Here is a 23,150-nt window from a genome sequence, read left to right as displayed (position 1 = left end):
CCCAATGTATGGGTCTGGGGGAGCACAGCCCTCTTCCTGAGGGTCCTTGCTGCAGTTTAAGCATCCAGTTATGGAAGCTGTCGGAGGGCATTGCCTCTCAGGTTGGGTGTCACCTTGTCCTGCAGTGGGCAGAGCAGGCTGTAGGGTTGGGGATAAGGCAAAGTGGTGGGGAGGGGAACATGGTACTTTTTTAGCCGCTCATCCAGCTGCTGCTTGTCATTCTCCAGGTCCATGATGCTCTCCTGGGTCAGCTTCAGGTCACCCTCCAGCTTCCTCTTGGCTCGCTCCAGGTCCATGCGTACCTTCTTCTCTTGCTCCAGGGATCCTTCCAGCTGGTGGAGAGAAGGCCCAGCCATGCCCCATGAGGTCAGGTACCTGACATGGTGATTTTGTAGCTCAGTTACTCCACATTTGGGGAATCCTTGTAGAGTGTTTGAGGCTTAGGAAGACTAAGAGTGGGCCAAATATTACCAGGGGTTGTGAGAGCACCAACCATGGAGAGGCTGGTTGATAATATGTAAGGAATGAAGGAATGATTGTGGGACAAACTCAAAGCTATAGTCATTCATTCAGCATCCTATAAGCACTTACTGGTACCAGGCTGTGTGGTAGGACCTGCAGACAAAATTGTCTGTACAGGTTCCTGTGTAAATCTGTGACAGATATTTAAATAAGTGTAGAGTGATAAGGCATTCGTTGACCATACACCCAACTGAGAGAACAGTGATCACTTGTGATCAGATCTGCCCAAAATTTCCAAGTGCAAAGATTCTCCTTGAGGAGCCTCACAAAATTCCCAAAGAAATAAATCATAGTATTACAAGAAGCCCCCTAAATCCTGTGGTCAAAGGAAGAGATATATAAGTTTAAAGTTAAATTGAATAAGAAAGTCCATCTGTATCATTGATCACATCAGTGAGATTAGATGCATAATTTAGAATTGAACTATCTCCTGATTTCCTTTTCCCCAGTTTCCTTCAGAAAGGTATCAGGAGAATAAACTTCCTCCAACACTTCCCTCCCAAAATACACAGCCACACAGCCACACCCTTCAAGCACAGATGGACATTTTCTATCTAGGCTCTGTCACTCTGGGTCTACTTACATCATCCACCTGCTGTTCCAGCTTGACCTTGGCTTTGGTCAGGGTATTGACCTTGTCCTCCTCAGCCTGAAGGTCATCCAGGGCTTGCTGGTGGGCCTCTTGAAGAGCTTTCTTCTCCTTGGTCAGCTTGACAATGATCTCATCCAGCCCAGCCATCTCCTCTGTCAGGTTCTTCACCTGTCAACCCCAAATCCCAGCCCCTTTAGGGTCAAAGATTACTAATCTGCAGACATCTATGGGGACCTCCATGCCAAGGACCAGGACCATATTCTGGCCTGGGAATCCTGAGGAGACCTGGGCTGGAGTCAGAGGGAGCTGCCCTCACCTTGTTCTCTGTTGCATGCTTCTCCTTCTCCACCTTGGCTAGTGTCAGCTCCAAGTCATCAATGTCCCTTTTGAGCTCAGAGCACTCATCTTCCAGCTTGCGCTTCTTGGCTGTGAGCTCAGCATTCATCTCCTCCTCATCCTCCAGCCTCTCAGTCATCTCTTTCACCTTGGCCTCCAGCTGGATCTTGTTCTTGATCAGCTGGTCACAGCGTTCCTCTGCATCAGCCAGGTTGTCTTGTTCCTGAGGGCAAGGCACAGAGGGAAGGATGTTTTGTAGGCAGGGTCCTTGTCCTTATGGGTAGGTGAAGGGAGAGGTACAGCCCTCAAAGAGGAGAGGAGCACTACAATATTCTAAGTTGAGCAGAACCTTGGAAGGATGGGAAAAGGAAGAGTTTTAGGGCAATGTAGCTTGGGAGCATTTGGGAGAGGAGGAGAGAAGGAGCAAATTCTCTTCCTCTAGACTCTTCCATTGAAGGAAGGGAACTGCATTTACTGATGCCAAATACTTTATGTATGTATAATGTATTCTCTGTTTAGAGATGAGGAAATTGAGGCTCAAAGATGTCTTGTGGGCTGGGCATGGTGTCACACACCTGTAATCGCAGTGACTCAGAAGGCTGAGGCAGGAGAATCTCAAGTTCAAAGTTAGCCTCAGCAATTTAGCGAGACCCTAGGTAACTCAGTGAGACCCTGCCTCTAAATAAAATATAAAAAAGAGCTGGAGATGTGATTAAGGGGGGTTAAGTGCCCCTGAGTTCAATCCCAGTACAAAACAAAACAAAACAAAACAAACGAACGAAAAGATTTGTCGTTTCCCTAAGGTCATAAAATTATGAAGCTGTGGATCTAGGCTGAACCTAGGTAGAAAGCATATATATTTAAAAGTTAGTTATTTTCCCCTTTCCTCCTCCTGAAGGACCACTTTGGAGGTCTTTGGAAATGAAATCCTAGAATCTTCTGCCTGTGAAGGACAAGATGGAGAGCCCCTGGGTGGGGAGTACAGAGTTGTTGGAGGTGTAGGAAGAGCAAAATGGAAGGGTCAATAATAGCGCCAGGAGCCTCACAGCCTGCACTTGGAGCTGAAGGTCATTCTTCTCCTGTAGCAGGGACACCATCTTCTCCTCTAGTTCTTTCCTGCGAGCCTCGGACTTCTCCAGTGCATCTTTGATGCGCCCGAATTCCTCCTTCATAGTAGCCATCTCCTTCTCTGTCTCTGCGCTCTTCAGCAGTGGCTTGATCTTGAAATAGAGCTTCATCCATGGCCAGTTCTTGACTCCCATGAAGGCCCGAATGTTCCACTGGATTATTAGCAGGGAGTCTCTGCAAGGGCCCAGCAAGAGAGCCGGTGAGAGAGCCATCCAGCATCCTTCCCACTTGTGGCCCTGACTCCCTGGTAACACCCCCTTTCCTCCATCCATTCCACCCTCCCTGAGGTCCTCCAACCCTGAGAACCATACTGTATCTATGGGAGCCCCTGCCTCTCTTTTTGAAGACTCAGTGAGGTCTTTCTTTTGACACTGCCTTTGAACCAGCCTGGGCTTTGGAGGGGCTGGGAACCTCTTTTTGAGATCTTTCACCTGCGTTCCAGCAGCTTCTTGAACTCCATTCTGGAGAGGACGCCCCGGGACTGTGCCTGGATGCGGGTGATGATGCGGCTCAGCCTCTCATCTCGCATCTCCTCCAGCAGCCCCAGCAGACCTGCTTTGAAGAACACCTGTAGAGAAAGTGTGTGTCGGGTGTGACCAGAAAGATGTATGAGGGAAAAGAGGTGGTGGGGATTATCTTGGGAACGGCAACACTTTAGAAAAGAATTGAAGGGAGGCGGTCAATGGCAGTTGGAGCTGGAATGGGGGAAGTGTTGCTGGGATGGGGAGGGGTAGCATATGGTTCAGAAATATCCCTAAGATGATTGGTAAAGGGAGCCAGGAGGTGAGGAATCAGAGGACAAGAGACATTTTTAAATAATTTGTTTCCTGCTTTTCCTCACCTTGGTGTGTCCAAACTTGTACTGGTTATGGTCAATGTCCAGAGAGCCCAGCAGCTTCTCTGCCCCTTTCCTGCTGTCAATGAACTGACCCTCAGGGATGGCCGCTGGGTTCAGGATGCGATACCTGGGGAGGAGAGTGCCTGGGGTCACCTGCTTTGTGCATGGATTCTGCTCTGCTTACAGAATTCAAGGGCTGCCTGCAGACTCCTGCTCCTTCGAGGCAGCCCAAGCTCCCCCTGCTCCCTGCACTCTGGGGCACGTCTGAACCCACCTCTGCCGGAAGTCCCCATAGAGGATGCGGTTGGGGAAGCCCTTCCTGCAGATGCGAATGCCCTCCAGCACACCATTGCAGCGCAGCTGGTGCATGACCAGGGGGTTGTCCATCACCCCTGTGGCAAGAAGGGAAAGCAGAGGAGTGTGTGAGGAGAGCAATGGGAAAAGAGCCAAAAGTTCTGGGTTCTGATCCTGGCACTGGCACTTATTAGCCTAAAATCTTAGAAGTCAGTTAATATCCTCCATTTGTTCAATTTTTTCCCTAGCTACACTTTTAGGAATAACCAAAGGCTTCCACATTTCTTTTTTTATATGTCTCTCTTCTGTTTTTATAGGTGTGGCCAGGACAGATATATTCCATTTTCTGGATGAGTAAGCTAAGGTCAAATGGGTTAGTGACTTGCCTAAGGTCATGGAGCTGATCAAGATCAGAGCCAGGCCTTGAACCCAGGTCTCTGAGCTTCTTTCTGTCTCCTTACAGATAAAAATGGATAGACAGTACTTGGTGCAGTGGCACACACTTGCAATTGGCTGCTTGGGAGCTGAGGCAGGAGGGTCACAAGTTTGAGGCCAGACTGGACAACTTAGTGAGACCCTCTCTTAAAATAAAATGAAAAGGGCTAGGGATAGAGCCCAGTGGAAGACTGTCCCTGTATTCAATCCCCAGCACAGCACACATACACACCATGGATAGACAATCCTTGAATTTCTCATTGAGGGGTTGTAAATCACTGCTGAGGTGATATCCGTCAGTGCCTTACACACTATCCTGAATTACACATTCCAAATGTAAGGTAACACTGGGAGCTGGTGGTCTGGGAGACCTCACAGGGGACAGGAAGAGAATAATGTCATTTGGAAAGAATAGTGGTAGTAGATGAGGAGATGATTTAGAGGGGCCTGTCCCTGGCCCATCCATGGGCTGGTCTGAGTTCGTAGGCTCACCTGGGGACTTTGTCTCATTGGGGATGATGCAACGCACAAAGTGGGGATGGGTGGAGCGCAGGTTGGTCATTAACTTGTTCAGATTTTCCTGTGGCAGAAAAAGCAAGAGGAAAAGTAAAGAAAGTAAAAGAAAAAGAAGTAGGAAAGGAAGAGATGGGAGAGAAAGTGAGATGGAAAGAATGCAAGGAGATGAAAGGGGTGGAAGGCATGTGGAAATGAGAAGAGAGGTAAGATTAGAGGCCAGTAGACGAAAGAAAGGGATGACAGAGAGAAAAGGATCAAGAATGGCTAGAGGAGACTGGGAGGGAGAGGAATAGGAAATGAAGGCAGGAAAGGGCCAGGGCTGTGGGGGTTTGGGGACCACAGTGGATAGGGAGCTTTGATGAATTGGAGCTGGGGTCACACACTCACCCTGTGCAGAGCTGACACAGTCTGAAAGGATGAGCCTTTCTTGGCTTTGCCTTTGCCCTTGTCAACAGCTGTGGGAAAGGGAGACAACAAAAGGAACATCATGGGAGACTGAGGGCATGGGGTGAAGAATCACAACTTCTCTTCACATCCCACTGGCTGAGAGTCTTCGATGCAGTTACCTCCACTCAGTTCCATATCACTAAGTCTGTAAACCCCAGGAGCCTGACAGGAAAGAAGCAATTGACCTGTTCCAGAAGCATGGCAGACACCCTGCTCCTCAGTCCCCTGGGACCCCAGTCTCTACTTACGTGCATCAGCCCCAGCATAGTTGGCAAATAGGTTGCTGAGAAGCTTGAGAGAGGACTTCTGGTACAAGCCCACCACTGTCTCATTGAGCGGGTCCTTGTTCTTCTGCAGCCAGCCCAAGATGTTGTAGTCCACAGTACCAGCATAGTGGATCAGGGAGAAGTGGGCTTCCTGCTTCCCCTTGACATTGCGTGGCTTCTGGAAGTTGTTGGACTTGCCCAGGTGGTTGTCATACAGCTTGGCCTTGAAGGTCATGTCAGTGGCCTTGGGGAACATGCACTCCTCTTCCAGGATGGACATGATGCCCATGGGCTGGGGGTGGAGGGGAGAGTGTCATTGAGCGTGCTTTACACAGTGGAGATGGATTCTGCTTCACTGTCAATGTTTACTCATGGAGATGCCCCTTGTATCAAGCTATTAGGCTCACCTCTGAGGACAGTTACTATGGACAGGCATCTGCTCAAGCTTTCCACAGGTGGAGAATTTTGTTGGTGAGAGGGACTCTAGTGAAAATCTTAGAATGTGGCTGCTATTTGTAGTTTACACATCACTCCATCACCCAGATCCCTGAGGTGCCAGGGTTGAAAATAGGTGTACTTTTATGACCCCACCCATACCACCCTTTCACATCCTGATCCTTGGATGTAAACTAGGGCCATTAAACACTCCAGTGGGGGAGGTTGTCTTTCAGGTGTCCATCCTCCATGTGTCCACTCTCAAGTCCCTGGAAACTCAGCTGTTTCAGATGTCTCCCTCTCCTAGATAATAGGACAACACAGGACTCTGGAAACTGGGGCTTGGAATTCTTCAGCCTCAGTCCTATTATTCAGAGGGGCTGCCACTTTGTCTGATATGGCAGAGGAGGGGGACACAGTGGGCGGGGCCAGGCACCTTCTCAATGAGGTCGATGCAGGCCTGCAGGTCCATGCCAAAGTCGATGAACTCCCACTCGATGCCCTCCTTCTTGTACTCCTCCTGCTCCAGCACGAACATGTGGTGGTTGAAGAACTGCTGCAGCTTCTCGTTGGTGAAGTTGATGCAGAGCTGCTCAAAACTGTTGAACTGCAGGCGGGGAGGGGCAGGAGCAGGTCAGGCAGGCGGGTGTCTGAGTGGCCAGGGGCGTCAGCCCAGGGCTGTGCCATGCAGTGTGCTCAAGCCCAGCAGGGGTGGGGCTGGTCCCCTCCCAGGTCAGGGCAGGGGAGTGGGGGCTTCCCCTGAGGTCAGGGATGATGACTGCCCTGTCAGTGCCACTGCCTTCCCATGCTGGACCCATAGCTGGCCCTTCACAAGCGACTGTGAGTGTGCAAGAGGCTCCCTGGCTCACATCGAAGATCTCGAAGCCAGCGATGTCCAGGACTCCTATGAAGTACTGGCGTGGCTGCTTGGTCTCCAGGGTGGCGTTGATGCGTGTCACCATCCAGTTGAACATTTTCTCATACACCGCCTTAGCCAGTGCTCCAATGGCATATATCACCTGTGAGGTAGGGGAGCGACCCAGATGAGCAGGGAAGCTGGGAGAAATGAATTTGAAAGCTCCCATTTCTCCATACTAAGATCCCCAACCATTTATCTTCTGAAGATGACCCACCTGCTGGACATTCTGTCCCTTGGTGACATACTCATTGCCCACTTTCACCCGAGGGTGGCACAGCCCCTTGAGCAGGTCAGCTGAGTTCAGCCCCATGAGGTAGGCAGACTTGTCAGCCTCTAGGAGGAAAAGTCAAGTAGCAGGGTTGGTAAGGGTTCCACAGCTCTGTAGATGTAGCCCTCAGCGACTCGACAGCTCCACCCAGCTTCCCTGCCTCTCACCTTCAGTGCCATCTGGCTCTGCCTGCTCCTCCCGCTGCTTCTGTTTGAACTTCATGTTTCCAAAGTGCATGATGGCGCCCGTCAGCTTGTAAATGGAGTTCTTCTCCTCTGGAGTGAAGCCCAATACATCAAAGGCGCTCTGTAGGCAGACCCCAAATTGGAGGATCCCAGAAAAAGAAGTATGACTGGTAAATGAGATCACTCATAAGTTAGGGAGAGCCTGAATCCTTAGTCCCTGTGGGTTCCCAGACTCCCACGCCCAGCAGAGAACTCCAAAACAAAGATGGAAGATGCAAGAGCAGGGTGTAGCCTCGGCCCCGCCCACTCTCAGTAGTCCTGGGTCTTCTCTGGAGCTGCTACCCACTTATGCTTCCAGTTGCTATGCTTGCTGCCCTCCTTGGCCTCCCATACCTGTCTGTATCTGTTCTTTACCTAATATCCTGTCTCAGCCCCCTGACTCCCTTTCCCTTCTCCTTGGTGATGACTTATTTCTTGCCTTGTCTGCCTCTGTGTCCCAGGCTTCCAGCCCTCTCTTGTTTAACTGAACACCAAGTACTGGCCTGGCCTGTCTCATCTCACACATATCCCAGCACACCCTTGTAACAGGGCACATTTTGGCTGTCAGGGAGGCCATACTGCTTTGAACAACAGATAGTCAGTGACTTAGCTTTATTCCTGACATGGTGAACTGTCCCCTTGTGTCCCTGCTGCCCATTTTCCACTCTTGGCTTGGTCCTCACACACTTACATCAGTGGCCATGAGCTCTTCAGAGTCATCAATTGAGGCCACGGTAGTTTCTCCTTGGGAGATGAATGCATAATCGTAGGGGTTGTTTGTGATCAGCAGCATGTCTAGGAGGGTAGAAAGTGGTTTGAATATGATATAAGCCCCTGACTTTCATGGGGGCTGCCCGCCATAGTACGTAGCCCAAGAGCAAGCACAGGATAGGGCTTGACTTGACTCTGCAACCCACAGAACTGAATCCAACAGTGCCAGGAAGCCCAGGGCATGCTAACAGAATCCAGCCACAGGCAGCAGGGACCAGGTTGCCATGGAGATAGCTGGTCTCCGCTGGTGGCTCTGACTCACCCAGCAACTCAGGCTTTTTGTTAGACAGGATTTGGTAGAAAATGTGATAATCTCTTTCTGCTTTCAGCTGGAAAATAACCCTGGATTTTTCCAGAAGGTCTGTGAACAGTCAGATAGAAGGAGAGAAAGAAAAAGGTTAAATTTTTTGATATAAGAAAGAAGAGGAAGATAAGTGGTAAATGTAGTAAGCAAAAGTCAGAGCGGGGAGACTGGCATGATACACGGAGATCACACTCACAGATGAAGACAGAGACCCAAAAGGAGAGGGATTGTCTCAGAGAAAAAAACTCCCAGAGAAACACACAAATGTGCAGAGACAGAGACGGAGAAAGAGCCAGAGAAAGTCTCAAAGACAGACAAATAGACAGACCTGAAGACACAGACACATAGAGATAGACAGGAAGAGAGAAGAAAAACAGAGTGGGGAGATAAGATGATCAAGCACAAAGGTGAGCCCTAGCAGATTCTTGGTACTCACAGGTCTCTATGTCTGCAGATGCCAATTTCCCTGTAGCCCCAAAATGGATTCGAATGAATTTCCCCTGAAGAGATGGAGGAGAGTAATGATGAGTTGGGGGAAGTCTCATACTTGAGGCCATCCCTTAAACCCCAATTCCAAACTCAAGGTCAGGGACCACTCACAAAACGGGAAGAGTTGTCATTCCGGACAGTCTTGGCGTTGCCAAAGGCCTCCAGAGCAGGGTTTGCCTGGATGATTTGATCCTCCAGGGTGCCCTGCAAATGTCAAGAAGAATGGCAGATGAGAGTCTTCCCTTCCCTTTCTTCAGTGCAGGCCCTTGGAGGACAACCAGCCTACCTTGCCTGGATTCTGGTCCTTTTTGCTGCGATCACCGATGGCGGCGATGACAGCGAAGTATTGGATGACCCGCTTGGTGTTGACTGTCTTCCCAGCCCCGGATTCTCCGCTGTCAGGAGAGTCAGGGGCTCATTAGGCAGAGAACTACACGCTCGAGTGAGGAGAGAATGTATGTCCTATCTGAGAGTAGGACCCCTGAGCAGGAAGCTGCTGGATAATATGCACCCAAAACACACAGCTGTCTTCAGACATTCCTAGGGTCAGGGGTAACAGCCAGGCAGAATACCACAAGGAGGCACTGGGTTTGGGCAGGTTGACCTCATGCTTGATGGGGCAAGATCAATGGGAGATGGGTCTCAGGTATTTTAGAAAAGAATGGGTGGGGCTTAAAGAATGGGGAAAGTTCCTGAAGGAAAATGAAGAGGTGAAGAAGACATGGTGGCAATGGGCTTACGGGTAAATGGCAAGTTAGAGTAAGCAAAGGAGATGAGAGAGGAAAAATAGGGGAGGGATGGGGAGGAGAAAAGAGGGAAAAGCAAAGAGAAGGGTCAGAGTAAAGATCAGGGACGAAAGGGGAGATGGGCATGATGGCAGAAGGGGAAAGGAAGGACTGTAGTGCTCTGGGTCCCTGTTGGGGCTGGGGTTAGAGATTCTGAAAGGGAACAGTGCAGGAACTATACTCACGTGATGAGGATGGACTGGTTCTCCCGATCTAGAAAAGAGGACAGGCAACAGGGTGAGGGCTGAGGGCCCAGCTGGGTGTTGGGTTGAGGGCACAGGTCAGGTGCAGGGCTCACCCGTCAGCATGTACTGATAAGCGTTGTCAGAGATGGAGAAGATGTGGGGTGGAGCCTCGCTTCTCTTCTTGCCCCGGTAGGCAGCCACCACCTCAGCATTGTACACTGGCAGCCACTTGTAGGGGTTGACAGTGACGCAGAAGAGGCCTGAGTAGGTCTGGTAATAGAAAAGTGGGTTTCCAGTGATGCAGTTGTTGGGCGAGGTGGAGATTTTCAGAGTTAGAGAAAGACCCCAGGGTAGGAGAAAGGGAAATGAAAACCTCTAAATGGGTTCTTGTGAGTCATGCCAGCTCCCAGGGTATTTGAATGGAGCAAGGATTTAGGGTCTAAATAGATAGAGTGCCACACTGCCTGGGCGCCAAAAGCAGACATTTTGACTCAGGAGTGGAAACCCTTGGGCCAGGATGGTTCCAATGGAAAGTCTGGTGCCTCCACTCACATAGATCATCCAGGAGGCGTAGCGCTCCTTGAGGTTGTACAGCACCGCAGGCTCGTGCAGGAAAGTCAGCATGGCCATGTCCTCAATCTTGTCGAATTTGGGAGGGTTCTGCTGCATCACCTGGTCCTCCTTCACGGTCACTGTCTGCACATCCCCCACAGACCATTCTGTCAGCCTGTGTTTCCCCTTCTCCCTCATCAGGGAAAGAAGGAGGGCAAGTTACAGGACCCTGGTGTCCAGCAGGGAAGGAACCAGGATCTCTCTGAGAGCATAGATTAGATTCTGGGAATGAGAACGGCTCTTTAAGGGGTTGGATCTGTACCCAAAGGGAAGGAGACCCAGTCTGGCATGGTGGCATACATCTATAATCCCAGAGGTGCGCCCACCTCAGGTATGGTAGACACCCACCTTGCCATTCTCAGTCTCAGCAGTGACTTTGCCACCTTCTCGAGACACAATCTTGGCCTTGACAAACTCCTCTTTGTCATCAGGCACGAAGACATCCTTCTTGAGGTCAAAGGGTCTGGTTTGGGCTTCTAGCCGCTCCTTCTCTGACTTGCGCAGGAAGGGGGCGGCAGCCCCAAACGCAGCCATCTCCGCATCCACCATGGCTGTGCCTAGAATGAGCAGGAGAAGCTGACTTTCCTCCCATTGCTCTCTCCCTTCAGTGGGGGCCCCCAAACCTAGCACATGCTCAAGGGGAGTTATCAGTGAGTCCCACATTTTTAACCAGAGAGCAGCATAGCAAACCTACCATAGTAGAAAGGACAACTAGCTTTCGTTCATACTGGGCTGTCTGAGAGCAGGAATCTGACTATATCCATCTTTGACCCTCACCAATCTCTGTCCTCCCCTCAAAGTAACAGGTAAGCTGATTTTGGTAGCCAAGATGTCCTCCCAAAGGCAGGGCAGAAATGGGAGTTCCATAGGTTCGCTTTGGGACTGTCATGCCCAATCTCCCCAGATCCCCTGCACTCTGTCTTCAGTTTTTCTTACATTGGTTCCTCAAATGTGTCTAGAGATGAGGAAAGGGGCCCAGGCCTACAGGGGACCTGGAGAGTGACTCAACCTGCCTAGCACCACCTCCCCACTTCTCCCTGACTCTGTCCCTTGACACCCACCCTCCCCTGGAACTGAAAACAATTTGGAAGTGGTGACCAGTTTCTTGGGTCCCATGTTCTTTCTTCCTTTCTAAACACTGTCCCCTCTTCCCCAAAGACTAGTTCTAACAGTTTCCTGGTGTTAATGCAACACTTGAGCCCCAATCCTCCCACTCTTGTATATATCCAGAGAGTGAAACTTTTTTTGAGTCACCTGAAAGACAACAGTGGTCACATTCATTCAGTGCTTTCCACTAAAAACACTTCTACGCATGTTCACTTACTCAGTCCTCACCCCACTGGAGAGATAAGGGAATCAGGTATAAGTAGCTTGCTTGTCCAAAAATACAAAACAATAAGTGATAGAGCCAAGTCTTGAACCCGAGCCTCATGACTCCAAAGCCAGTGCTTTTCGATCCTGTCCCCATTTTGCCAGACTTTGTGGGCATTTTTAGAAATAAGACACCGTGAGTGTCCTTACACAGACCATTCATCACACAGCCCAACACTGCCACTGCCACATGCCCTCTGATGAGCACACATGCTTATGCACACATGACACACAAAGGCAGGCTTCCTTACCTTAGGACCCGCCCACAGTGTCCCACATGTGCCTCAACAACAGATGTGCACATATACGTATGTGTACAGAATAAATAGGCTTGCATGGCTGTGTGACCACACCACGTGCCTGTGATCTCCTTCTGCAGGGTTACACACACTGCAATAGTCATGACTCCTGTCACAGAGCAATGCCTCCATGTGTATGGACACAGGAAGTTATATGTCCCAGAACTCACTGAACTAGCTTCCTATATAATCATTCTCTGCCATCTTTCACTCCTCCCCTAAATGGACCTGCTTGTCCTCTGACATGATGATGAACACATCTCCCACTTATCCATATATTAGGTAGTGAAGTACACACCCTCCCTTACATTCAAAACATGTGCGCTGGTACACACGTGTGCGCACACACACATAGACACACACGCTCTTCTTATGCATTCTGGTCCTATATGCTCAGATATAGATATCTTCCCCTGGGAACACATGAGCCCCCTCATGCCCATGGCACAAACATACATGTTTAGATCTGCACATGTGTGCTCAATGACCAGACCTGGTACTCTTCATACAGCCCTACAAGAAGCTTGCTGTTCCTAGGGGAACCGCTTCTTAAACCTGGAGCCCCCTTATCCCAGGGGAAGGCCTCCAGCTCCCATTCCTACCTGAGAGCAGCAAGGAAACACACAGAGAGCAGGAGAGAGCTGAGAGTCAGACCTGGTCTCAGGGGCTGTATATATGGGGCAGCAGGGTGCCCCCACCCCCACCTGCACCCAGTCCCTAGCCGGATTTAGAAAGGGCTGTTGTCACTAAAAGCATTTCCCCCGCCCTGCCCCCCCCCCCCCGCCCAAACAGTGCTCCCCCTCCCCCTCTAGCTAGGAAACAATTGGAAGTGGTCGTCATTGTTATGGCATGGAGTGTGCAGGGTCTGAGTTCCAGGGGGCGGGGTGGCTCAAAGTGCAGCAAAAATATCTCCCAGGCCAGACCTCACATTCCCCAGCTGGCTAGAGAGCAAATTGACCACGACCACCATGACCTCTGGCAGACTGGGCGCTGGCTGTCCTGTACAGGGCACTCCTGGCCCCTTTCACTCTGCCCCTGGGACCTCTTACCCCCCAACCCCCACTGGCCTGGCCCTATTTCCACAGTGTCTTCCCTGCTCCCCTGCCCTGGGCCTGTATCCAACTGTGAGATGGGAAGAGGCTGAGTTTCAGCAGCAGAAAGGGATAGGGCAGAGTTGGGGGCATGGCCTCAAGGAGGGAGCTGACCTGGGGCAACTGGAAGGAAGTGTCCTTGTCAGGTGGTAGGAACAATGAATGACCAGGAGCTTAGACATGGGGACCCTGGCTCAGGCACTGATTTCTTTGGACTAGCAGTCAATGTGTTGAGGTCACTGAGCCTCAGAGCCAGATAAGTCTTTAGTGATCCATCCAAGTTCTTCATTTTATAGAGAGGGGAAGTGTCTTTTCTAAGGTTGTACATAAAGAGAATAGCAAGATTTTGAGGTGGGAAACCTCAGCAGACAGGGGACGGAGCCTGGAAAGGGAGACTGGGATTCCAAGGAGGTAAGGACCCACTGTGTCAGAAGACAGGACCCACTGGCCTGATTGTCCCCGTTGGGAGCCCTTTCCTGACTCATTTTACTCATCTACCCTGCAGGTATTAGATGTGCTAGCCCAGGGCCCGACCCTCTTAAGACTATGGATAATATGGCTGCTCAGAGTGAGGAGACCCCTACCAATACTGCTGTTGCCTGGCCCACTGAGCCTCCATTGAGGTGACCTCTGTCCAGACTTGGTTGTGATCCGTCTTCTGGCAAGTGGGAAGAGAGACAGGATAGGAAAAACCTGCCCTGCTCCTGAAGACCCAGGGAGCAGCCACAAGGGAGGAGAGGAAAGGAACCTCTGGGTGTCTGCGTGCAAGCCTCACTGCTCCGTGTCCAGGCAACCGCTGCGTGGTTTGGTTTGAAATCCTCCCTTCTTCCCAAGCACAGCTCTCAGCGCATGCGGATTAATTCATCTGATTAGCTGTCAGCTTGAAGGAGAGAGGCAGGCCTGGGGGATGGGGTGCCCAGCAGGTACATTTTGAAGGTGGAATGAGCACAGCAGGGAAGGGGAACTCCAGGAGAGGGCCCCCATGGGGGCTGCTCAGTAACCGAGTCTGAGGGCATTGAACTGCTGGGTGTGGGGGGGCGTGCAGGCAAGTGGGGGACAGATCACAGACTGCAGGGGCTCTGTCTGATGCAGCAGCGGTGGCTCTGCAGTGCCAAGGTGTACAGTTGCTGAGGCAGCCCCAGTGGGCCTTGCTGCTAACATGCCCAGCAGAACAGAATCTTGGGGTCCTGGCTCAGCCCTGCCAGATGCTGAGGAATCGACCCCACTGGTAGGCACTTCAGGGATTAGTGATAAAGGGCAAAAGCTCTTTTACCACCCCTTCCAGCTTTCTAAGCACAGAAGTGCTATCCCTTCCTGATTTCCCAGGGCTCAGGCACAGATGCAGGCAATTGAGATACATAAAGGATGCTCAGGACACAAGTAACCACTTCCAAACCAGTGTCTTCACCCTGGCCCAGCCTCTTCGGCAGTGCAGTTGGGAGACCTTTTCTACAGTTAATCAATCACACTTTGTTTTTCTTCTTTCAGGTTTGGAGGGCTCTGGTCCATTGATGTTTCCATGTTACTCTTCTTCACTCTCCAATGCAAAGTAGAACTCAACTCCCTAACTCTATGTTCTCTGACTCATATTGGAGGGTTCGATGTCTTTAAGGACCCCCACTCAGTCTCTAACTCCTCTAGCACCTGCCCTTGGCTCCATCATGATCGTCCTCCTTCTGCTTTGCTCCTTTCTGAAGACAGATTCCTTTAACAGGTATTTATTGAGTATCTACTATGTGCTTGGTTTGTTCTAGTCCTTGAGAATAAAACAATGACCAAAAGAAAGATCCCTCCTCCGGGCAACTGTATTCAATGGTTAGAAGTAGAATCCAGACCTAAGCTTATTGCCAGTGCCTTTGAGCATGCACGTGCATGTTCCTAGTCGGGGGAGTGAGGGCTGGGGTCCATGCTGTGGGGTGGGTGGCAACTGTGCAGCATGTACTACAGAGTGATAGCAGACAAGACAAAGGAGAACAAACTAAAATGCTATAAATAAAAGGGCTGAGGGAGAGCAGCCTCACCAAGGTAGACCAAATAAGGCCTGAGTGGAAGGAAGGTGATCTGTCTCCCTGTTCTTAACTCCCCCCTGCCCCCCTCCCGGTATTGTGCCTGCTTTGTCTGGGCTCTGTCACCACCCTGATCAAGTGTCAGGCCCAAACAGGGGCCATTTGCTGTGAACGTGCCAGCAGGAGTCCAAAGAAAAAGTTGCTAAAATTACTACCAGGAATTGTGGGGTGGGGCAGGGGAGCACTATGGCAAACTAAAATAGACCTTAGCATGGAAAGAGGGAAATCAGAGGATCCCCAAAACCCAATGGGAAGGGAGAAGTAGGGAGCAGAAAGAGGCAGGGGACCTGGCCCTGGAGGAGGAATGAGGCACCAGTTGTTTTTGCACATGGGAGAGGAGACCTGCCGGCGGATGGGGGTGGGGTGGAGGCCAGCTCTCCCATCTGCCTGCCTCTAGATCCCTGACCTTGCGGGGACCTGATCCTGGCTCCACACGAGCCTGGGCTTAGGGAGCTGAGCTTTGTGCCTGTGTCAGGTTTCTCTTTACAGACAGCTGCTCCGTCTTGTCATTCTTTTGTCTTCCCGCTGCCTCCGACACCTTTTGTACCTCTGTACCCCTGGCTCCCTACTCCACAATCTCTGCTTTCTGATCGACAGTGGACAGCTGGAAAGACAACCCAGTTAGTTTGGGGTGCTTTGGAAAGGTAGATCTCTCCTTTGGGGAATGTTTGGAGGGGTACAACTCACCAAAAAGAAGGCATCATGGAGAGTGACCAGTCTGGATCTGGGGCTGGAGGCTTGGGAAGGCCTGTGAGGAGCAGCCTGGGGAACTTGGAGTAGGTCACAAAATCCACCTCGAAACCCATCTCCTCCATTTTCCAGCTGTGTAGTCTAGGTCAGTCATGTGATCTGTCTGAGCCAGTTTTATCATCTATAAGCATAGTCATATTTACTCGAACAGGTAAAGAGTCTAGAATACTCCAGACCTATAGTGGACCCTCAAAGCAGGCAGTTCTTATCCTTAAGAACATAGACCTGAGGAAGCCAGACTACAGATGGTAGGGCCCATTACTCTACTGTAAGTCCTTTGTTCTATATCTCCCTCAGCCCCACTAAATCCCCTTGAGTCAGAGGTTCATGTGGGCCTGGGTGGATCTGGCATCCCACAGTACTGTGCTTTCATCTGCCCAGAGGGTGGCCGTCCATCATGCCAGGGGGCCAGGATGTTCAGGTTGTTCTAGGCTCAGCCCAGGCCCGCAGTGCAGCCCTGAGTCAGGAGAGGCACCATTGCCTGACTGCTGTCCTCACGAAAGGCCAGTGTATATCCTGAGACCCACCAGGAGCTGGCCTGGGCCAAAAGGTGACATAGGCCAAGACACCAAATGAGAGCACAGACCAAGCATCAGCCAGAAGTTTTTTATGTCCTAGCCTGAATATCTAGGGGCCCTGGTGGAGCTGTCTGGTAGAGCTGGGCTGGCTCCAGGGCCTGAGAGTTGGGCTGTGGATGGGAGGCAGACAAAACTAGAGTCCTGAGGAGATGGGTAGAGCCAGCCTTAGGTTGACCGGGGGTCCTTCAGCAATTCCAACCACCCCTGGGCTGCAGCCAGACTAATCATAGGATGCAAAGGTCCTAGAAACCTCTAGAAGGAGAATTGCTAGGGTACTGTGATGTGAAATAATTGAGGAAACTAAAAAACAACATCCTGAAGTCATCTGCTGGACACTGGTGTCCAGACTGGACCCTGTGCACTGCTATCTTTCTCTCTTGTTTCTCTCTATGTTAGGTTCCAGTTGGGGATACACACAGGCCCTTGATCCTCCACTTTAGAAACTCTGCTTTGTTCACAGATATCCCTAGGGTAGTGTCCTGTAGCTGCCAGGCTTGGCCAGCACAGGATATGGAGAACCATGGGATATATTGGAGTGGAAGTTAATTTCTCAGTGAGAAGCAAAGAGACTGAGTAATCAGCAGTCCCCTCCCAAGGGAGAAGGGATTCTTTTCCTTATTCCTTTTGTCAGATGCCCCTCTTCCTTAAGCAGCCTTCTGTAAACAAGCCTGTTTCCCCACCCTCACCTCTACTCCCTAACCAGAAGGGCAGTTGAGTGAGCACAATCACACGTCTGCACACGCATGTGTGCATGTGTGCACATCTCTGCACAACACACAGCTGGCAGATCTGAGTTACCGTCTGCAGACAGTTTTAAGGTAGAACACTGGTGTTTGGTGAATTTTCCTGAAGGGCCTCCATTCCAGTCCCTAATCAGTTCATCCTGTCTCATTCTCTTTCGACCCCCGGCTGGGTTCTTGTCAGTCATCCAGGAAGATGCCTCACTGGCCCTGCTGTATGCCAGGCTCTTTACAGGGTACAGGAGGATTGCATAGCCTCTGCCTTACAAGCACTCCCATGGGCCAGGGAAGCCAAATGCACCATGCTGGAAACTCATGGACCAAACAGTATGGCCCAGATCTGGAACATACAAGGGCAGAGATGCTCTTGTCCAATGTGGACTAGACCAGTTTAAAGTTTCCAGGTAGTGACATGGAACTGGAGCTTCAAGGAAGGATAAGGCTTTGAGAAGCATTGGAAATCAGATTGTATTCTAAGTGGTGAAATCATAGGATAGATAGGCAAAGGTATGGAAGGCAAATAGTGTGGTAAGTTAGAAAGGACCCCAGAGAGTGGACTGGGGCTGTAGCTTAATGGTAGAGCACTTGCTTAGCACGTGCAAGGCCCTGGGTTCAAGCCCCTGAACTCACACTCCCCCACACACATGCACACAAAAGAAAGAAAGAGAGAACTGGGAGGACACAGGCCTTATCAGACTATGCTATGGGGTCTGGAGACATAAGATAGAAAGGAGGAAAAAAGGTGGGGTCACATTGTGAAGGAGGGGAAGGGAATGTATGAATGTCTATTTGTTCCAGGTAAATGCACATTATTATACACATTACCTCAATTAATACTCAAAATTGCCTGTCACTTAAATTGCAGTCTGTGGATAACCAATGGGGCTCATAGAAGCCAAGATGATTGCCCAAAGTTAAGCAGCATATGTGTCTTTGCAATTCCAACCCATGTCTGTTTAACTCTATAGTGCTTTCCACTGATCTGCCATATTTCTCAGACCAGAAAAATGAACAGTATCCCAGAAGCAATGAAGAATAACCACAGCTTTAGCTGTATTATGATGTCCTGAAAGCAGAGTTTGAGGGACCCATCAGGGTACTGTGGGGGCACTTTGAGGGAAGAGAGGCAGGAGGTAGGGACTCTGTAGAAGGCTATAGTGACAATCAAGGTTGAGAGTAGGGTACGGTGGCACATGTCAGTAATCCCAGAGACTGGAGAAGTTGAGGTAAGAGGTTGGCAAGTTCGAGTCCAACCTTGGCAACTTAGGAAGCCCCTCAGCAACTCAGTGAGACTCTCGGCAACTTCACAAGACCCTGTCTCAAAAATAGAATAAGAACAGAGTTGAGAATGTAGTTCAGTGCTAGAGTGCTTGCCTAGCATCTATGAGACCCTAGGTTGAATCCCCAGTGTCATCAAAAAAGAATGTTGAGGGGCTAGAATTGTGGCTCAGTGGTAGAGTGCTTGCCTGGCATGTGAGGCCCTGGGTTTGATACTCAGCACCACATATAAATAAATAAAATTAAAAAAAGATTCATCGACAACTAAAAAAATTAAGAAAAAAGAATGTTAAGAGACATGAAGAGGAAAGGATAAGGCTAGAAGTTCTTCCTAAAGAAGGAATAAAGTGCTTTGCTGACAGGCTGGATACTGGAAATGGGGAAGGAAGAGTCAAGAAGCCATTAGGCAGGCAGAAGGAAAGACAATGTGTTCACTGTGGGGGAGTTGGAGGTAACAGTGGGGAAACCAACCAAGGGTGTTTTACTGTCCTGTAAGAAGTCAGAAGTATGGGATTGGCAGACAGATCAGATGAAGGAGAGCTGGCTGCCTCAGGGTGGTAGAAGAAGACATGAGATTGGAAACAAGAGGAAAAACTCAGGAGATGCCTTCAGTGCAAAGATGACAGAAGGAAGAGAAGCCCAGAGAGCTTGGAGAAGGCCACTGGAGAGGCCAGGAGAACGAGGAAAGGAAGTTTCCTAGAAGCCACAAGAAGCATTTCAAGAGGAGCAGGTGGCCAGTAGTGTCAGATTCCAAAGAAAGGCTGTGTATCAGGAAGACAGAGAAGGGAACTTGGGTAATTTTGGATCAAGCAGCTTCTGTTGAGCTTCAGGGCAGAGCCAGGCTGCAATGAGTTAAGGAGAGGATAAGTGGACAGGAGGTGGAGGCAGTGGGTGCACACCAAGCATTTGAGGAGTTTGGCAGTGAAATGAATGAGATTAGGCAGCCACCAAAAGAGAAAAGGGCCAAATGGCATGGTTTATTTTGTTTTAAAGATAGGGTAGTCCTGAAAATGTTAAGAAGGGGTGATAAAAGATGCCCTTGTTTTGTTCTCCATTCCCTTTTACATTTTCTGTTTTCTTATACCTGTCTCCTGGGAAGTCTGGAGGATAGTTTGGGAATACCTGGAACTGGGGTTTCCACCACCTAAGGTGGGTTTGCAAATGTGAAGCTTAGCTGGCTCCCTGCTCATCTCCAGATGTGCACACAGGGAGCTTGGAGCAGAGCTTGCTGCTCGTAACTTACCAACTGACCTGAAAAGGGTTTCGAGCTCTTAAGTTCATGGGATGGGGACTAAAGGAGGTCTGGAGGGCAGGGAGCAGCCTCGTGAGGAATCTGGAACATAACAATGACTGGTAACTCAGTGTCTTCTGCTTGGTATTTGTATTTTACTTAGAAAGATGATTCTGGTTGGAAGGTACAAGTGCCTCTATTGGCCCAACCCATAACCCTGACCTATGATGACTTCCTGGTCTCTGTAGGTAGAGCTCTTGCTGATGTTCCAAGAGTTTGGTCGAATGCTGAAATGTCTCTGATGTTCCTATTCTTCAAGGACATATGACCTTCCTGCCACTAGTTGTGTAAGTCTTGGTGAAGGGCAGAATTATAATTCCAGTTCTTTGTTACATGTGCCCAAAATTCTCCAAAAAATTAGAAGTGGATTAAGTTGACAGATACACACATTATGCAGGTCCTTCTGGACATGGGAAAGGGTGGTGAACTGCCTCCTGGTCTGAGACTCCCAAAGTCAGATTTGGAATAGAGGAGCTTGGGGGGCTGGCTGTTGCTTTCCCTGAAGGGAGCCTTTCAGGGGCAGCAGGTGACCTGACGGACTGCCTCTTGGGCCTATGGACAGACAAGTGACTGACAACTGGTCAGGCTCCTTGAAGTCTGAAAGGACGAGTGCAGGTCTTTCCCACCTGCAGCAAGAAAGAAGAAACTTCATCAAAGGGCTTTGAATTTGCTAGATTTAAAAAGCTGAAACATTCCAAGGAGGAACAATGGGAAGGTATCAGGAGGGTGCAGTTGTTGGTTTGGTGTGAGTGGTGAAAGGTCTGGAAGGTATCCCTAGGGAGCCTGGGAGAGGGGTGAACAAGGAGGTCTGAAGAGTAGCAAGGCTGGAACTGGCTGAGCTAGGTCCAGCTGTGGGATCCAAGGCAGTCTTGGAAATAAGTCAACACAACAGAAAAGTGGCAGAGCTGCATGTTTGTGTGTTATGGGGGGAGATGACCTTGCTCAAGGGCAAAGCCAGGTGCAGGGAGGGATGCCAGGGCAGGGGCATGTACAGATTCCAGCCCTGCCTCCCTGTGCTGGGCCCCTTGTCTCTGAGATTACAGTCTTGGCTTCCAAGAGCAGTTCCAAAGGGGTGGGGTAAAACAAAGCAAAGGCCCTTTTGTGGTGCTGGGTCCTAAGAATAGCTGTGGCTGGGCTCCAGGAGGTGTCTCCTACAGCCTGCGTGTCCTGGGACTTGTTCTCAGAGGTGTCCCTATGTCTGGTGTCTGGGTACTGATTGCTAGTTGTTGGGGGAGTGGAGGCCATTAGCCCACCCCACCTCAACCTCTGTTACCGCTGCTCATCGGGTTCAGTCAGGGGAAAAAGCAAAGCCACAGGGTCAGAGGAAGAGTGAACACAAAACTGGCCTAGATGGGGCTGGGGCTGGGGCTGGGGCTCAGTGGTGCAGCACTTGCCTCGCAGATGTGAGGCACTGGGTTCAATCCTCAGTACCACATAAAAATAAATAAAAATAAAGCTAAATATTGAAAAAAAAAAAGTTCTAAATATGTTAGGGGAGGGAGGGAAACAAATCTGGATCCTACAGCAGAAGACAGCAATACTCTTAGCAAGAGAGGGGACGGGACAAAGGCACCAGGAGAGGCCAGAAGTGGACAAAGGAAACCATGCGTGGAAGGACATGTAGGAAGTGGTGGAAGGAAGTGGATCTAGGCAGAGAGGGAGGGAAAAAAAGGTGCAAGGGACCAGAACATGGAGAGAAAGGGATGAGGAATTGGGTGGGAGACAGGAGGAGGGTAAAGGAATGAATGCAGGTTGGCAGAAGAGAGCAGAGGATGGAGGAGAGAGAAGGGGCGAAAGACAGGACTACTCCTACAGCCACAGGGGCAGGGCGGTGGTGTAGCTCTTGGAAAAGCTTAGGAGAAGTCTCTCCAGTGAGCGCCATTCCTGTGAGATAACAATGCAATTCAAATCCCTCCCTAATCTCCTCTCCTATTATTAGCCCTGTGTCTGCTCTGTGGAGAGGCCACAGGTGCTAGGGGCCCTGTCCTTTCCCCAATGCCCTTGGCTAGAATTAAACAGACGTGCCTGCGTGGTCATTTGCTAAGCATGGTCCCTCTGGCTTCTGTGCAATGTCATTAGAGAAGGGTATCGAGAGGTGGTGGGAAGGAGGTGGAAGGTCATTGGACACCTCCTGTGGATGAGGCAGCATGCAGACCACCCAGTGGGGTAAAAGAGACATGGCAAAGACTGTGCTGATAGTTTTCAGATCAATAAAATATACGTAAGACTAACATCATAACAAGGTGCAGGGTGAGAGAGTTAACACATTGAAAACATGATCACATAGACAGGAACACAGAAGTTCTGTTACGGAAGGGAAGAGCAGAGAGGGAGGGTTTCAAGGCAGTTAAGTTTGGCCTTGGGTCTTCAAAAATTGGACCTTGAGGAATCATGTCCCCAGTTGCTGGCCAGTGTCGTGTGCATTCTGGAGGGAATGAGAGAGACCCTAAGGCATAATTTCTGTGCTTACTTCTCTGGCCCAACCTCTAGAGGACAAGGTTGCTGTAGCAGAAACCAGTGTGTAATGGAATCCTGGAATTTCTAAGTAGAACTAGGACTTACTGCCCTTTACTTGAGACTGCTGTTTTCTTTCTTGCCCAATGTCTTCTTTTTATGTTTTCCCCTTGGCCTCCCTCTCATCTTCAGTCTCCCCAAAATAATGTTCATTGTTTTTATTTTTATTTATTTTTTATGTTTGTGGTGTTGGGGATTGAACCCAAGAGTGCCCTGCCACTGAGCAACATCCCTAACCCTCTGTAGTTTTTATTTTAAGACAGGGTTTGTTAAGTGACCCAGGCCGACCTCGAACTTGAGATCCTCCTGCCTCAGCCTCCTGAGTAACTGGGATTACAGGCATGTGCCACCATGCCCAGTGATTGTTTTGATTTTTTAAGTGGTCAAAAGTTATTGTGTGTATTTTTATCTTGAGCTTTTTTGACTCTGATGAATCTAATAAAATAAATGGATGATGAATAATGTACCAAAGAGGGTGAACAGCTGCTGTTCCTACAAGGGCTCCAATTGCTCCTGCAGGACAGGACATAGATGAGATTCCCTGAGTCTTATTCAGGCAGAGGGTGGGGGAGGGTGGATACACCCTGCTCACTCTCTCTCTCTCAGTCTGTATTTCCATCTATCCTTCTCAAATCTCTTTTTCCTTCCTCCCTCTTTCCTCCCTCTTCCTCCATTCCTTCTTCTTTATTTCAAATCATGAAAGTAATCCTCATTACTTTAAGAATTCAAACCCATTTTGCCTTGTACAAGGTAAAAGATATGAAGCCCTTCCCACTATGCAATCTCATCCTAAAGATAACTATAGG

At 49.8% G+C, this 23,150-nt stretch overlaps 1 protein-coding gene and 1 long non-coding RNA gene across 3 annotated transcripts in view; one reads left to right on the top strand and one right to left on the bottom strand.

Annotated features, from left to right (window-relative positions):
* The window catches only part of LOC306651998 (myosin-7), a 51,542-nt gene extending 38,755 nt beyond the window's left edge, over positions 1-12,787 (bottom strand). For both annotated transcript variants that reach the window (XM_079125055.1, XM_079125056.1), the window contains exons 1-24: positions 12,639-12,787; positions 10,715-10,923; positions 10,307-10,450; positions 9,868-10,024; positions 9,755-9,782; positions 9,071-9,179; positions 8,896-8,988; positions 8,732-8,795; positions 8,254-8,352; positions 7,912-8,015; positions 7,164-7,302; positions 6,943-7,061; positions 6,679-6,828; positions 6,246-6,416; positions 5,357-5,666; positions 5,049-5,116; positions 4,638-4,725; positions 3,691-3,808; positions 3,420-3,543; positions 3,010-3,146; positions 2,497-2,752; positions 1,431-1,673; positions 1,106-1,282; positions 187-332 (exon numbers count right to left, since the gene is read on the bottom strand). In XM_079125055.1, the coding sequence (XP_078981181.1) occupies positions 187-332; positions 1,106-1,282; positions 1,431-1,673; positions 2,497-2,752; positions 3,010-3,146; positions 3,420-3,543; positions 3,691-3,808; positions 4,638-4,725; positions 5,049-5,116; positions 5,357-5,666; positions 6,246-6,416; positions 6,679-6,828; positions 6,943-7,061; positions 7,164-7,302; positions 7,912-8,015; positions 8,254-8,352; positions 8,732-8,795; positions 8,896-8,988; positions 9,071-9,179; positions 9,755-9,782; positions 9,868-10,024; positions 10,307-10,450; positions 10,715-10,915 (3,245 nt within the window). In that variant the 5' untranslated portion in view covers positions 10,916-10,923; positions 12,639-12,787. The remainder of the gene's footprint in view (positions 1-186; positions 333-1,105; positions 1,283-1,430; positions 1,674-2,496; positions 2,753-3,009; positions 3,147-3,419; positions 3,544-3,690; positions 3,809-4,637; positions 4,726-5,048; positions 5,117-5,356; positions 5,667-6,245; positions 6,417-6,678; positions 6,829-6,942; positions 7,062-7,163; positions 7,303-7,911; positions 8,016-8,253; positions 8,353-8,731; positions 8,796-8,895; positions 8,989-9,070; positions 9,180-9,754; positions 9,783-9,867; positions 10,025-10,306; positions 10,451-10,714; positions 10,924-12,638) is intronic.
* LOC306652050 lies at positions 233-21,280 on the top strand. The gene is made up of 3 exons (XR_013761292.1): positions 233-366; positions 9,042-9,239; positions 14,616-21,280. It is a non-coding gene; the product is annotated as an uncharacterized lncRNA (long non-coding RNA).
* The last annotated feature ends 1,870 nt before the right edge of the window (positions 21,281-23,150 follow it).

Source organism: Sciurus vulgaris (assembly GCF_902686455.1).
Source record: "Sciurus vulgaris genome assembly, chromosome: 2".
NCBI lineage: Eukaryota > Metazoa > Chordata > Mammalia > Rodentia > Sciuridae > Sciurus > Sciurus vulgaris.
This window is presented reverse-complemented; position numbering and strand designations above follow the sequence as displayed.